The sequence below is a fragment of the Pseudonaja textilis genome, chromosome 2 (assembly GCF_049901715.1).
Source record: "Pseudonaja textilis isolate UNSWEBS1 chromosome 2, rPseTex1.2, whole genome shotgun sequence".
NCBI classification, from domain to species: Eukaryota; Metazoa; Chordata; class Lepidosauria; order Squamata; family Elapidae; genus Pseudonaja; species Pseudonaja textilis.
In genome coordinates, this window is record NC_141991.1 from 145364440 (window position 1) to 145379560 (window position 15121).

Here is a 15121-nt window from a genome sequence, read left to right on the forward strand (position 1 = left end):
ATTATTATTTAATAAAGAATTTGTGTCTTGCATGTTTCATCAGGCTACACTCCTCTTGATTTTCTCTCCTTGGGCTGTGCTAAATTAAGACGATGCCTTACAGCCTTACAGCCTGGCTGCCAAGATTCCCTTTCTGCCTAGAAAATCTGAACTGTGAATGACTTGCATCATTCTGTGCTCTTTCTTGACAGCCACTGAGGTGGTAACAGTCTTTGTATTCCAAGAGCCTTCGCTGCTGTCCTCCCTACAGGACAATGGCCTAACAGACGTCATGCTGCATGCTCTCCTTATTAAAGATGTAAGTGTCTTTTGGATTATATCTGGTTTGCTGTAAAAACACTTCAGTCGCTTTCTTTTATATTTGAAATGTTGGGAAATTCTAAGAAATACTGGAATAACACTTATTTCTGGAACTTCAAAAGAGCTTACTGAACGGGGATAATAGGATTTTATATAATTGGATGGGGTGCTGTTGTACTAGTATTTAGAAGATACTCTGGTTATACATATTATGGATTAGCTCGTATTTTCAAATACATCATTTTTTAAACATATTTCCTTTGTTCTCAAACTGAAGAAGAAAGATGAGAGGGGAAAAAAGAATCTGGATAATTTCCCATTTTACCTCACTCAATGTTGGGAAACACTGGCTGAAGAGGCCTAAGCATAGTCCTTACGCAGCTACAAGAGATCCAGAATTGACCTCCATTAAGCTCTATAGAACCTTATCTATCTGTTTCCAGGCTGAGGCTGGCATTTTGGGGAGATTCCTGGATAATAAGCAGAATATAATAAAAGTACACTTTCTTACACTTTACTGAACTCTACCTGTATGGGTTTGGTGCCTGGCATTCAGCCTCTTCATTCTTGCCTTTACTTCCCAATTTCATACTTAAGTAGGTAGCTAGATAGCTAGTTTTGCGGGTCCTACAAAGCTGCTGCTTTCCAAATTCTTCCTGTTTCCTCTTTGCATATAAATATGTTTCCTTCTCCACAAAAAAAAATACTTCCCTTCCAATTTTTTTCTGTCATGCCACTTTTCGGTATACTTTGTAAAGAGAGACTGCATTCAAAATGGAATTAGTCTTGTGTGTTAATCATAACTTCAAATATGGAGCTCACTGAAAATGTACTTCATGTAACATGATTGTAAGATGATGACCCTTTTGGTCCTGTTTTGTGCCTGTGTCTCCTGACAGGTACCTGCCACTAGGGAAGTTCTGGGTTCTCTCCCCAATGTCTTCAGTGCTCTGTGCCTGAATGCCCGGGGACTTCAATCCTTTGTTCAGTGTCAACCTTTTGAGCGTCTCTTCAAGGTCTTGCTCTCTCCAGACTATCTCCCTGCAATGAGAAGGCGGCGTAGTTCAGATCCACTTGGTAAGTTATATTGAAGAGTGATTATACTAGGAATTTTGCTTGTTCTTCACTGCCTCGTGAGCTTGATGTTGGATGTTGTTGTCTTCATCCACTGGAAACAAGGTTAATTCTAGATAAAAGAAAGAGGAAGTTTGAGGGTATATCCCACTTCTGCCCTATAGTGTGTTGGAGATGTATTAAACTACGACCATAATGTTGTGACTTGAAATGGTATAAATTGGGAATCATCATTCATTACAGTCACAATTTGTCTTATCCTGGCAGTTGCCTGGAATGATTAAATTGAGCAGTAGCTCACCTAATGTTTTTGGATGGTTAGGGAGCCTTAAAGGTCTCACTGATGAAATCTAGTGGGTCCTTTCCCCCTACGGCTTGGAGTTTTGTTTTTTTTTAAATGTAGAACTTTGTACAGAAGTATACTTTTCACATGTTTCCTGGCTCAGAATAGCAGAACACTATTGTAATTGAAGTTGAAGGAAGATTTGGAAATTGGAAAAAAAGGTCTGAGGCCTTGGGAACTTGAGCCTGCCATTTCAAATGGCTGTATTCACTCAACTCACTAAACCAAAATCAAAGAAATCATTGCCTAGTACAGTATATGAGCCCAGTCATGAATCTAGCTGTTAAATTTTCTAGCTTGTATACAGACTATTTTGTGATGAAGCACCAGCCATCTTTAGGGAGTTTCATAAAAGGCTGAAGATGCTGTTATTTCTAATGCACAAAGATAACTGCACCAGCATATGGTCTCACAAGGGGTCTCAAGATCTCATCTCGGTACCTAATGGCAGTCAGGCTACCCCTGGCGAGCACATGGAGGGCTGTGCAGCCCTCTAAAGAAATGCCACCCCACACCATTACTGACCCACTGCCAAACCAGTCATGCTGGAGGATGTTGCAGGCAGCAGAACGTTCTCCACGGCGTCTCCAGACTCTGTCACATCTGTCACATGTGCTCAGGATGAACCTGCTTTCATCTGTGAAGAGCACAGGGTGCCAGTGGTGAATTTTCCAATCTTGGTGCTCTCTGGCAAATGCCAAACGTCCTGCACGGTGTTGGGCTCTAAGCACAACCCCCACCTGTAGACTTCGGGCCCTCATACCACCCTCAGGGAGTCTGTTTCTGACCGTTTGAGCGGCCACTGGCACATTTGTGGCCCGCTAGAGGTCATTTTGCAGGACTCTGGCAGTGCTCCTCCTGTCCCTCCTTGCACAAAGGCAAAGGTAGCGGTCCTGATGCTGGGTTGTTGCCCTCCTACGGCCTCCTCCACGTCTCCTGATGTACTGGCCTGTCTCCTGGTAGCGCCTCCATGCTCTGGACACTACGCTGACAGACATAGCAAACCTTCTTGCCACAGCTCGCATTGATGTGCCATCCTGGGCACTACCTGAGTCACGTGTGTGGGTTGTAGACTCCGTCTCATGCTACCACTAGAGTGAAAGCACCGCCAGCATTCAAAAGCGACCAAACCATCAGCCAGAAAGCATAGGAACTGAGAAGTGGTCTGTGGTCACCACCTGCAGAACCACTCCTTTAGTGGGGATGTCTTGCTAAGTGCCTCTGCTTTCTACCTGTTGTCTCTTCCATTTGCACAACAGCATGTGAAATTGATTGTCAATCAGTGTTGCTACCTAAGTGGACAGTTTGATTTCACAGAAGTGTGATTGACTTGGAGTTACATTGTGTTGCTTAAGTGTTCCCTTTATTTTTTTGAGCAGTGTACGTTTTGGCCATTCAAACTATTGCCTTTTGGTTGGGCTGATTCATGCCAAGTGTAATAATGCCTCATGTAGTGACTTCAGTTCTTTAAAAATGCTTGTATATCTTGCATCCCCCACTCCGATTCCCATGTTTATTCTAGGAGATACTGCTTCCAATCTTGGAAGTGCTGTTGATGAACTCATGAGACATCAGCCCACACTCAAGACAGATGCTACCACAGCCATAATTAAGGTAAGAGGCCAGCAAATGCCCCTTGTCCTACAGAATTGTGTTTCATAACTGTCAATCCAGAGAGCTTCTCAAAGTACATATTTATCTGCTACTTGATTTTTTTTTAAAAAAAAAAATCTAACTTGAAATACAGTACTATTATTCTAGTAGAAAGAGTGCCAACATGTTTATATACACTTTTTTGCAGTTGCTGGAAGAGATATGTAACCTGGGCCGAGATCCCAAGTATATTTGCCAAAAGCCCTCAATTCAGAAGGCTGATGGAACAACTACTGCTCCTCCGCCTCGTTCCACTCATGCAGCTGAGGAGGCTTCCAGTGAGGATGAAGAAGAGGAAGAAGTACAAGCCATGCAAAGCTTCAATGCCACACAGCAGAGTGAGGCAGAATCTAGTCAACAGTGAGTAAATGAGGCTAAAAGAACAGCATGTGACAGCTTGCTTTGCCAAAATGGCCAAATATAGCCTACTCTGCTCTTTCAGGCTACCAGTCTGGATGGAAGTCAGGTTTCTCTGACAAGGGCTGTAATTGGGCAGTAATTTTTGTATATGACAATTCTGATGAGGTTCCAGAAAATCTTTGAAGTTATGCCTGAATTTAAGGGGCTTCAGAATTTTTTTCCCCTCCAACAAAAACCTCATGCCAAGAGGCAAATGCTTTTGAAAAAGAGGAATGTCAAAAGTGGTGGGATATTACAGGTAGGATGGGAATATGAGTGCTTGTCTGCTTTTATTGTGTCCACGGATTCCCCAACCAGCAGTTTAATGTATAGTCACACTAGGGTAGGAAAGGACCAAGGAAGCACCTATGACAGTGGTGGCTAATCTTTTTGGGCTCCTGTGCCAAAAATTGTGTGCGCGCTTACACGCTCACACTCACGTGCCAGCACCCAGAAGGCAATGTGTGCACCCCCCACACCCCCTATGCATGCACATGTAATCCCCACTCACCTACCGCCCTCTTAGCTGCACTGCACCTCACAGCTGATTTTCGGCCAGTTTGAGGCCTTTTTGGCCTCCCAAAGGCTTGAGGAAGGCTTCTGCAGGCTTTGCAGGCGGAAAACTAGCCCCGTTTCGTCACTTCTGGTATTTTTGGAAAAATAGGAAGTGAGAAATGGGGCTAGTTTTTGGCCTGCAAAACCTGCAGAAGCCTGTAGAAACTTTCCTCAAGCCTTTGGGAAGCCAAAAATCAGCGGTGAGGCGCATGCATGCCCAGTGAGTTAAGTTTGCCTGCAGCTCGTGTGCCGGCACAAAATGGCTCTGCGTGCCACCTGTGGCACGCATGCCATAGGTTCGCCATCATGGACCTGTAAGGCTGCAATGAAGATTATTCTAGGCATCTATTAGAAGAACTTTCTCAGATCTTGTGAACTTGACTGAGGAATGGTGTAACTCTGTTACCTGCTTTTGAGCTTGTTAGTTCTGAAGAAGTGGACAAGGTTTTTAGGGCTATAAGTGTAGTATCTGTGTTCTAGGTCCATGTCTTTTCTGTTAATCAGGGATCCTGGGAGGAGAAATGAGGTTTAATCCTTGTGGTAAATGTATCCCTAAGAGATGGGATGGTGCCACCAGTTCTGAAAGAGGTGTTGGTTTAGCTTGTCGTCAGGAAATCATTGTTAGATTCATTGGAGCTGGATAGTTTTTGCCCCATCTTTAATCTTTTTAGACAGGGTTGTTGAGAAGATGGTTGCATTGTGTTTTCAAAGATCACTGGAGGAAAAGGATTATCTGAAGCTCTTTCAGTCTGGTTTCAAACTGGAGTATAGTGCTGAGGCTGCACTGGTTGCACATTTTGATAACCAGTGGTAGTCTTTGGATTGGAGAACTGTACTGGTTTTCAGGTGATGGCACAAGGCTGGTCTATTTGTGGAACCACTTATCTCTGATTATTTCTGTTTATATCACTTGGTCACAGAGAGTAAACATGCTCCTAGTCCCATTTCTAATAATGTGTCATTTAATAAGATCCTGACAATATGCCTTCTCCGTTGCTATGGTTGCCTTTTGAAATGAGCACACACACCCCAGTTTGAGTGAGAGGTGTTATTCAATATAAGACAGGCAGCTATATAAATATTTTAAACAAACACACAAATATTCAGATATGTCTATGATTGTTTATTGGTTTTATTTTTATTTTTTGGTTTAGTTCTGGTTGTTCTTTAAATTTTATTTGTGTATGCTACCCATATTCATACAACTTACGTGTAGGGTAACCTTTATGCATTTCTTTATTTCTTAAACAAATTAAAACAGCTGCAGTAGATTTCTAACATATTTTCCTATTTCACTTTAAATTGGGCTACATAGGTACACAATTCAGATCATTCATTGACTGCTTGGGTTTTATAACTCTCGAATGTTTTTGAAATAACTTGTAAAAAAGGACAAAAAGCAAACATACTGATAGCGAATTCATTCTTTATTTCTTTTTCTTCTTCGAGGGGAAAATGTAAAAATCACTTGGGCAAAACAAAGCCTAATGGTGTGATGATAATTTAGTTAGATTTCAAATCTGACTAGGTTTTTACTCGTCTGTATCAGGATCTTTCATATGCATATTAGGAAATAAATTTCCCTGTTTTTCAGTGGATCCCTGTTTGCAAATAAATTTGAATTATCCCCTCCTTCTCTATGTCTCTGAGTATGCTATAGGTTTTTATGAGGAGATGCATTTCCTCCCCTCTCCAGGAAGAATCTGTGACCATTTTTATTTACAAATTTAATATCCCCCCCCCCCATCTAAAGACATATACAATGTTTGTACTAAAGCAGGGGTGTCAAATTTGCAGCCCACAGGCTGGGTGCATCACGCACGAGTCATGCCCACCCCCATTTTAGCGAAGGGAAGAGTGATACGTCACATGGCAATAAAAGATCACTAGTAGTTATGAATTGTGAGCAAGGCAAGCACATTGATCAAGTCTTACTGTTAATTGGTTGTATATTGTTCAAGTGCAGTCAAATATTATTTATGGATTATATGCTTCAAGTCAGTATTGATTCCTCTGGACGACATTTTTTTTCCCCAAAATTGTACTTTGCTTGAAAAAATTCTGATGATTATAATAAACGTTTTCAAATTCAAGACAAATGTAATTTCAGATTCATTGTATCACTTAGAAATCTTGAGAAATATCAAATTAACTTTCAAATGACTATGATGTATTTAATGACATGTTTCTGACACTGCATGAGTTCAACAGGCCTAAAAATGTTTTGCTGCTGATTTTCATTTGCACTCAGTGTTTGATATATCTCACTGCAATGTCCAACAAATAGTTAATCAGCATTGATGGATTACCTGACACCATTTTCCCATTGTGGCAGTGTCCTAGTGAAACCTTTCATATTCATCATTTACCTCACCTAGATTTTTGTGAAACAAATCTAAGGGGTGATTTCAGAAAATGAATCTTCAGTGGCATGTTGTAGTTCATGATCTTGTTTGCTGTAAAAAAAATGTGTGAACCAGCTGAATGTCGTTTGGTGCTTTGTAGTTGCCAAGAAAATTCTGAATGACGTCCTTGAATGCTTTCCTGCTGTTTTCTCTGGCCCCACTAACAGATCATTTAATGCTTGTCGTTGGTATATCTGATCGGTGGACCAACAAAAATTCCTTCCTTAATCTTGACATCAGTTATTCTTGAAAGCATCTGTCTCAAATAACAAAAGCCTTTCATCTTCCTTGTTCATCGCTTTCACAAAAAATTTTCATCAGTTTGAGTTTTAGGTAAAATAGAGGCAAAAAGTAGCTCAAGTGCTACATTTTTTTGTCCTGGAAATACATTCATTCATTGTGGTCATTTCTTTTTAATGTAATGCAACTGTCTTGTACAACTGTCCCTCTATCTATCTACCCGTCCACCCATCCATGATCACATTTTGGAATCGCCCATCTTCCTCACAGAGGGACTCTAGGTAGCGTACAAGTAAAATGTTAACATAAAAAATTAAACTTAAAATTTAAAATAGAGAGAAGGATAATTAAAGTTGACATTAACAGTTAATTAAAAGATAGGAGAGGGCTTTCTGGATGCCAACCAGCCCTAAGGCTGCATATTCATGTGTGAGTGCTACTTTAATAATTCCAAAATTGATTTTTCTGATTCAAATTAATATTTAAAGGGTAAAAAAGACTTGATATTACACTAATAAAAACTATTTGGAAATTAATTTAATTAGTTTTGCTTACAAGAATTTAAGGGAAGGTATTCTGTGAACATTAATAATTCAATGAACATATTTTTCTAAGACCAGACTGAATTAAAACTTGTCATGGTATACTTAACTACAAGACCATTCATATTTTCTCCTAGGCTCATTTGACTGCTCCAGAAGCTATTCCTAGTTGTTTCCACATGTGTGTGGGAGCATAATTACTTTGCTTATGAACCTAGAAAAATACATGGCTATTTTGTCAGTTCAAAAGAGATGCTCATAGGCAGGCATTCCTGTACATTAATATAGAACTCTTTTGAAATATTTCAGTAGCTCTATGAATCAGAGGATGAAGCTTCATAATACTTATTTGGGGGGCGGGGGGGGGAGAGAACTAGGGTTATTTGAACTGATAGAACTTCAGGAACCTATAACACAGCAAATGTGATATTTCTGAGGACAAAAAGTTTACAGGGCCAACAAATGGAGTGGGATGTAATGTCACTTTAAGCATTTTTAGCAGAGTGAGCCTGCTCTCTGGCACCCTGATCTCAGCTTGTGAGAACTTTGCTGAGAGGCTGTCTTGGCTCACTGTTTGGCAAAGTCTCCTACATCTCCTGAGTGCCTGCCAGCTGTTTCTTTGTAAACTTCTGAACTCTGAAATTTTCTGTCTACGGGACAATTTAACCCCATCAACTCCTTGTTTATAGGAGTTGTGCTAGGTGATGCCGCCAAGGGGAAAAATGCGAAACTGGTGTTCAGCATTTGAAATCGGCTAATTCAGGAACATTGTGGTGCTTTGCGAGGAAAGGAAAGCAGAATATCAGGGAAAAGGCTTGCCCTCCCAGGTTTTTTTTTTTAATTATAACCAGCTTGTTACCTTAAAGGCAGCCTGAATTCAACGCTTTTCTGGCCTACAGGATCCCCATTAATACAAACATTCGTTTTGGATTAAGATTCTGCAATCCTTATGTTGCCCTTGTTGAAAGTAGAAGTAAGACCTTTATATTTATATGGTCTGGAAACAGTTAAACTTCTCCTAGCTTCAGCGAGGAGGCCATGTTTCTTCTGGCTAAAGTAGCAGGGCTGGATTTACTTTTGGCTTGTCTGCTGCCATGTGGCAGGTGCCTGGTGGGACTGAAGTAGCCCCAATATCCTCTGCTCACCCACCTCCCTGCCCGGAATTTTTCTTGATCCCTCCTTGCTCACATCAGACATTTTCTTCTCCTCCTGACCAAATTCTGTACGGAGCATGCTCTTTACGTCACCCTCCGATTCTTCCCCTTTCTCTCCTGCCTGGCTCCATTTTGCTGCAGAACTCCATGGTGCCTGGCAGTCGACCGTTCGTGGATCTTGCCACATTCCCATTTTTAATCCAGTTCAAGGCCTCTAGCCAAAACGGACAGTATTGTTTCATTCTTCCCCTTGCTGTGTTGTTTTTATTTTGTTTTTTCTCCTTCAGTCCTGATGCCTTTTGTCATTTTGATGCCACTTTTGGCACATTATTGCCGCAGTCCAAGTGCAGAGCTGCCCTATGGATATTTTGGGTTAAAAGAGGCTGGATGAGTAATAGTTCTGCTCTTGTTTTTTTATTCTATCCCTTTGGAAAACCTTAATGGAAGAATGCCTTGCATAAAATCTAAAATGTGAAGGATTACACGTGTCCATTGTAAAAAAAATGGAAGATTTTAAGTGATAGTAATTTTCCCTCTTTCTAGGGTTGTTGGTACAGAAGAACGGATACCAATTCCTCTCATGGATTACATCCTTAATGTGGTAAGTTCTTTAACAGTAGGTGGAGTCTAACATACTTTTCCAAGGTGTTTGTGAAAAAACCTAATATTTTCTGCTGTAACATTGCTATGAAAATACTTGATAATATTTTCAAACTATAATGGGATAAGAGTTCAAAAATGTAATAGCAACCTCAAATACTTATTAAAATAATACTGCTGTGCTGGTTCTGCTCTTGAGTTGAATGGTATCCTTAAATTAGTTTCAAATATTGAAATAGAAGAGGTTTTACAAGTTTCTATTTTGATATTGATACTTGTTTATTTTTACAGTGTTCTGAAAATGTTATAAAATGACTCAAAACCTTATTTTTGGCCTTAATGTCCTTGCTTTTTAAACAGTTGGGTGGAGTTGGTCTTGACAGTATGTATTCTAGAATCTGTGAAGGAACTACTAAATTAAGAAGTTGTTATGTTTTTCATACCCCTTAATGTAGAATTGCAGCTGTTTGTAGAACTGTAGAAGGCTTAATTATTTTCTTCCCTCTTTTCCCGTCATTTTTCTGTCTCCCCAGATGAAATTTGTGGAATCAATCCTCAGCAATAATACTACAGATGACCATTGCCAGGAATTTGTGAATCAGAAGGGTCTGCTGCCCCTTGTGACCATCTTGGGCCTGCCCAACCTGCCCATAGACTTCCCCACTTCAGCAGCCTGCCAAGCTGTGGCTGGAGTCTGCAAATCCATATTGGTAAGGAGGAGAATACAACATTTCCCTTTCCAGAAGGTAATTATCACTGCCATTGAGTTGGACATATACACAGACTTCTGGAAATCCTACTCTTAATTCCCCCATGCACCTGTTACAGGCTTGTGTTGATTGCATCGTTGTAGCTGACGATGTTTGTTAGGTTTGCAAAGTTTACCAGAGGACCATGATTGCCTTTTTCTCTAGCAATCTCACTCCCTTAGATTCAGAATTGTCCTGTACAGTACATTACCATAAAATGTCTAGTATAGAAAAAAAACATTAATGAGATGAAGCCATAGAGCTTCTCCAATTAGGATGAATTCAAAGAAGAAAAGCAAAGAGAAAGAAGCAAAGTCACTGAACATAGAGATGTATATTACCAAGAATACAGTATTTTTTAATTCACTGAATGGTTGAAATAGTAAAATTCTCAATCTCAGTTTATTGGTATGTTTTATTTAAGGTCCCATTTACACCTTTGTACTTGCACATACATACCTGAAAATCTAGGAGTCCTTTACAGTTTTGGATTGGGAATGAATACCTATCAAGGAAAGGAAATCTGTAGTCTCCCAGATGTTGCTGAACTGCAATTCCCAGATGTTGCTGAACTGCAACTGTGTTGTTGAGTATATTGGCTGGCACTTGTAGGTATTGTGGTCCAATTGATGCCCTTCCCTCAATTTTTAGGGGATAGGGCAGCAATGAGCTGTTACAGTATAGGTTCACGTAACTACAAGAGCTGTAGGAAGTGTGCAAAGTATGAATGAAGTAAGTCATACCCATTTCTCTGATTTACACAATTTATACCAATTGTAATATTCCTCTTTTGGAATTGTATAATTTGGGAAATATTAATGCAAAATTTTAAAACTGACTAATAGTTGGCTTTTATGATGAAACTGTTTTCATGGGAGGAAACTACAATTTTTAGTCAAAACTGCTTTAGCATGCATAAGGATTGATTCAAGCAACATGACTGCTGAGTGGAGTCCTAGGGGAATTACTAGTAATATCATATTTAGAGATACATTACTAGTAATATCATATTTAGAGATCTGCATAATATTTACAGATGATCTTCGATTTATAACCATTCATTTAATGGCTGTTTTAAAGTTAATGGCACTGAAAAAAAATGGCTTATGACCATTTTCACACTTAACTGTTGCAGCATCCCATGGTCACATGATCAAAATTCAGATGCTTGAATCTGGCATGTATTTATGACAGTTGCAGGCTCCCAGGGTCATGTGATCACCTTTTGAGCTTTCTGGCAAGCAAAGTCCAATAGGAAAGCCAGATTCACTTAACAACCATGTTATCAACTGCAGTGATTCACTTTAACAACTGTGGTAAGAAATGTTGTAAAATGGAGCAAACATCACTTAACACCTGTCTTTAGCAAACAGAAATGGTGGGTTCATTGTGGTCATAAGTATAGAACCGTCATGAAGCTCTCACTGCTCTATGCCAAAATGTTATTTGCCAGAGCTGAAATTGAGTATTAGAACCAGGGTTTAATCTTGTTATATTTGAATAAAATTATATGCAGTTTCATTTGAAGATGTTTAGAGTTCTCTTCTCCACAGATTGTGGAAATGTTCTGACCACAGACAAAATGTTGCTATTTCTAGGCAAGTTTGTGGTTGATCAAATTCCCCGCCATTACTAACTGTTAATACTCCAATGCTGCGGCTTTTACCCAGGAGCCAGTAGCATTACAAAGTTCAAGGAAAATGATGTTTATCTAATTATTGAACCAGTAGGTTCACCCTTTTTTGCTAGACATAATAATGCCTCTTCAGAAATCCCTTACAATTGAATAAAAATAGTCAGTAAAATCAACACAATATATCAATCTATTAAACACCATGAATAATCCTTCTTTCTCTCTCTCTCTCTCTCTCTCTCACACACACACACACCATTTTTAAACTAGACTAAATTTTATTTAACACAGATTTTTCAAATGATGCTGATTAGCAACTGTAGGGTTAACAGTCTAGGTCTGTTGTGTTAACAGCATGCTAAGAAGATGGCATACTCTGAAATTGCAAGGAGTGTCAAGCAGTAGGGCAGGTTTGTGTTATTTTATGTCATTGGCAGGACTAACCTGTTCCCTCCCTTCAAACGATAGGCAATAAGAATAACAAAAACAACCCACTATCTTGTGAGATCATCAGGCTTCACATTGAGATTCTGTGACCAAGTCTTGTAAGCATTCTGTATGAAATCCATGCCTAGCTGTGTCTATTGGAATCCAGTTTCTCAAGGCAAGCAGAACACCTGTAGTGATACAGTTGCTGCGGTGAATACAGTTGGATGCAGAAATTTAGACATACACACCTCCCACCAAAATTACATAGTTCAGTGTATCCCTAAGTGATCAGCTGATCCTACCTTTCCATGGTACAAAGTTAAACCCAGCGTCTTTCTACAGATTGAAATGCATATTTTCTATTCATGGTCATTTGTTTACAAATTCGGAATAAAAAGAAACTAAATACCAGCCAGAGCCCTTCTGTGAAGGAGATGGGCGATTAATAAGTCTGATATATAAATAAATAAAACAAATAGATGTAAAAGTTTGGATGTCCTTTCATTTAGAACAGTGGTCCCCAAAGTGGGCGGTACCGCCCCCTGGGGGGCGGTGGGACACCTTAGGGGGCGCTAAGAGACAAGGGGGCTGGCGGGGGCACCAAGAGGCGGCAGGGGGGCATTTGAGACGCCGGCCCTGCAGGTTCACCCATTGACTAGCACTGCTCCAGAGCCAGCGCCTCCAATGCGGAAGCGGTGGTACGTCACGTGCCACCATGGCCACATTCGATGCACCGCACTCCTGCCGCCTCTTAGCGCCCCTCTGCTGGCCCTCTTGGGGATGCTAAGAGGTGTCAGGGAGGCATTCGAGGCATCGGTCCTGCAGGTTCACCCATTGACTGTAGCACCGCTCCAGAGCTGGCACCTCCAATGCGGAAGCGGTGGCACGTTATGTGCTGCAGCCACAGCTTTCAATGCACCGTCCCCCTGCCACCTCTTAGTGTCCCCAAGGGGGCCGACAGAAGGGCACTAAGAGGCAGCAGAGGCACCAGCCGGCCCTGAAGGTTCACCTATTGAGGTGCTGGCTCTGGAGCAGTGCTACAGTCAATAGGTGAACCTGCAGAGCCGGCACTTCGAATGGTCCCCTGCCACCTTTTAGCATCCCCAAGGGGGCCAGCAGAAGGGCACTAAGAGGTGGCAGGGGGGCGGCGCATCAAACGCGGCCGTGGCGGCATGTAACATGGCACTGCTTCTGCATTGGAGGCACCGGCTCCGGAGCGGTGCTACAGTCAATGGGTGAAACTGCAGGGCTGGCTTGCGCCTCAAACGCCCCCCTGCCGCCTCTTAGGCCCCCTCTGCCGGCCCCCTTGGGGACGCTAAAAGGCAACGGCGTTCGAGGCGCCGGCCCTGCAGGTTCACCCATTGACTGTAGTAATGCTCCAGAACTGGTACCTCGAATGCAGCAGCACTTTGGGAAAAGCCACTGCCACCGCTTTCCCAAAGTGCCGCCTCTGTCGTATTCTGTCTGTCTGTCCGTCCATCCATCCATCCAAAAGCTCTGTCTGTTTGCCTGCCTGCCTCCCCAGACTTTCACAGCCGTTTCTGTTTTAAATTTGGTGCCAGCAGACGGCTACAGAAGCCTGATGATGGCAGAAAAAGCACAACTATAATGACATGGGAAAATACCCGAACAAAGCTGAATACCACACACACACACACACACACACACACACACACACACACACACACACACTCTATCTTCTTACAAAAATAGTCTAGTTCGGAATTATTCACAGTTCCCTTTGCATGCCCCATGTGCTTCATATTTTCATATAAATGTCATACTGAAGAGATTTTGAAATTCATTCCAAAATTTTCCTTTTCTTCTATGTAGAGCCAAAAAAAGCTCTAAAAGAAAGAGGGAAATAAATCCAAAAGCAAGTACATAAAGTGTGATAAAGAATCCCTAAGCATACAACTGTATTCAGGCAATCTTTACTTAGCAACTGAGTCTGGCAACTTGGGTCTCTAAGCGAAAAATCATGTGACCACGATGGGATTACAACCACACTTCTCCTTCAGCCGTTAGTGAAACACCATGGTCCCTAAGGGAAGCATCACGTGACCATGTCGAAAATGTTATAAGCCAGTTGCAAAGCATACAAATGGTGATCATGTGATTGCAGAAGGCTATTTTTTTGCACTATTGTAACTTTAAATAGTCACTAAATAAGGTGGTTGGTAAGTGTGGACTACCTGAATTCATAATTATTGCATGTTGTTCTGAAAAGGAATAGTAATATAACACCTGGACCTTTTGTCATTCTCCAGTTTGGGTTTATAGTGGCTGGTCAGTAATACATCATGTATCCTATTGCTTATCTAAGGTATGTGCTTTCATTTGTGCTAAGCCAAGATGCTGTGAATTTTAATAAGTAAAAAAAAAGTTGAATTTTTGCATCCTAGGGGAGTGTAAATGCCCCAGGAATTTTGTGTTCAGCCACCCATAGCTGCTGCATTTTCTTGGTATAAAGGCTTATTTGGTTTTTAAATAACAGATTGACACTTGTGAATCGAGAAAACATGCATTACAGTAGCAATCTATGGATCTGCATGTTCACCTGTATAGTTGTATCTTTCCGCAGATTTTTGATATGGGCATTGATATGATTACTGTAGTTCACTGGAGAGGATATTTTTAAGAATGCAGTTTGATTTCAGAGCCTAATTGCCTTTGTCAGCATGCGCAACATTTTCTTTTCAGGAAGGCCATATTAGTGGGCAATTTTGGAATGATATTAATTAAATTTGGTAATAGATTCTTAGGTCAGTGAACTGTGGCATTATTTCCTTTTTCTTCATTTGGTGGCCCATCATCTTGAATTTGAATTTGGCTTTTATATATGATTATCTGAAGTGGGCTGTTTCTTTACAGGTGCCTGTTACGTGCAGGTAGCCTTTGATTTACAACTGTTCATTCAGTTGTTGAACAAACTGAAGAAGCTTCTTGAATGAGAAATGAAACATCTTAAGGAAAAATTGGAAAGTCCAATTTGTCTTTTTTTTTTTAAAAAAGGCACTTTTGGGTCAGGAACTACCTGTACAA

The 15121-nt window shown here is 40.9% G+C and overlaps 1 protein-coding gene across 10 annotated transcripts in view; it reads left to right on the plus strand.

Annotated features, from left to right (window-relative positions):
* HUWE1 (HECT, UBA and WWE domain containing E3 ubiquitin protein ligase 1) overlaps nucleotides 1–15121 on the plus strand; it is a 102681-nt gene that overhangs the window by 38254 nt on the left and 49306 nt on the right. For 6 of the 10 annotated variants that reach the window (XM_087925711.1, XM_087925709.1, XM_087925714.1 and 3 more), the window contains 6 exons: nucleotides 192–298; nucleotides 1200–1377; nucleotides 3240–3331; nucleotides 3519–3730; nucleotides 9209–9266; nucleotides 9799–10011. In XM_087925711.1, the coding sequence (XP_087781837.1) occupies nucleotides 192–298; nucleotides 1200–1377; nucleotides 3240–3331; nucleotides 3519–3730; nucleotides 9209–9266; nucleotides 9799–10011 (860 nt within the window). The remainder of the gene's footprint in view (nucleotides 1–191; nucleotides 299–1199; nucleotides 1378–3239; nucleotides 3332–3518; nucleotides 3731–9208; nucleotides 9267–9798; nucleotides 10012–15121) is intronic. The other 4 variants (XM_026711458.2, XM_087925713.1, XM_087925717.1 and 1 more) reach the window with 1 other exon arrangement.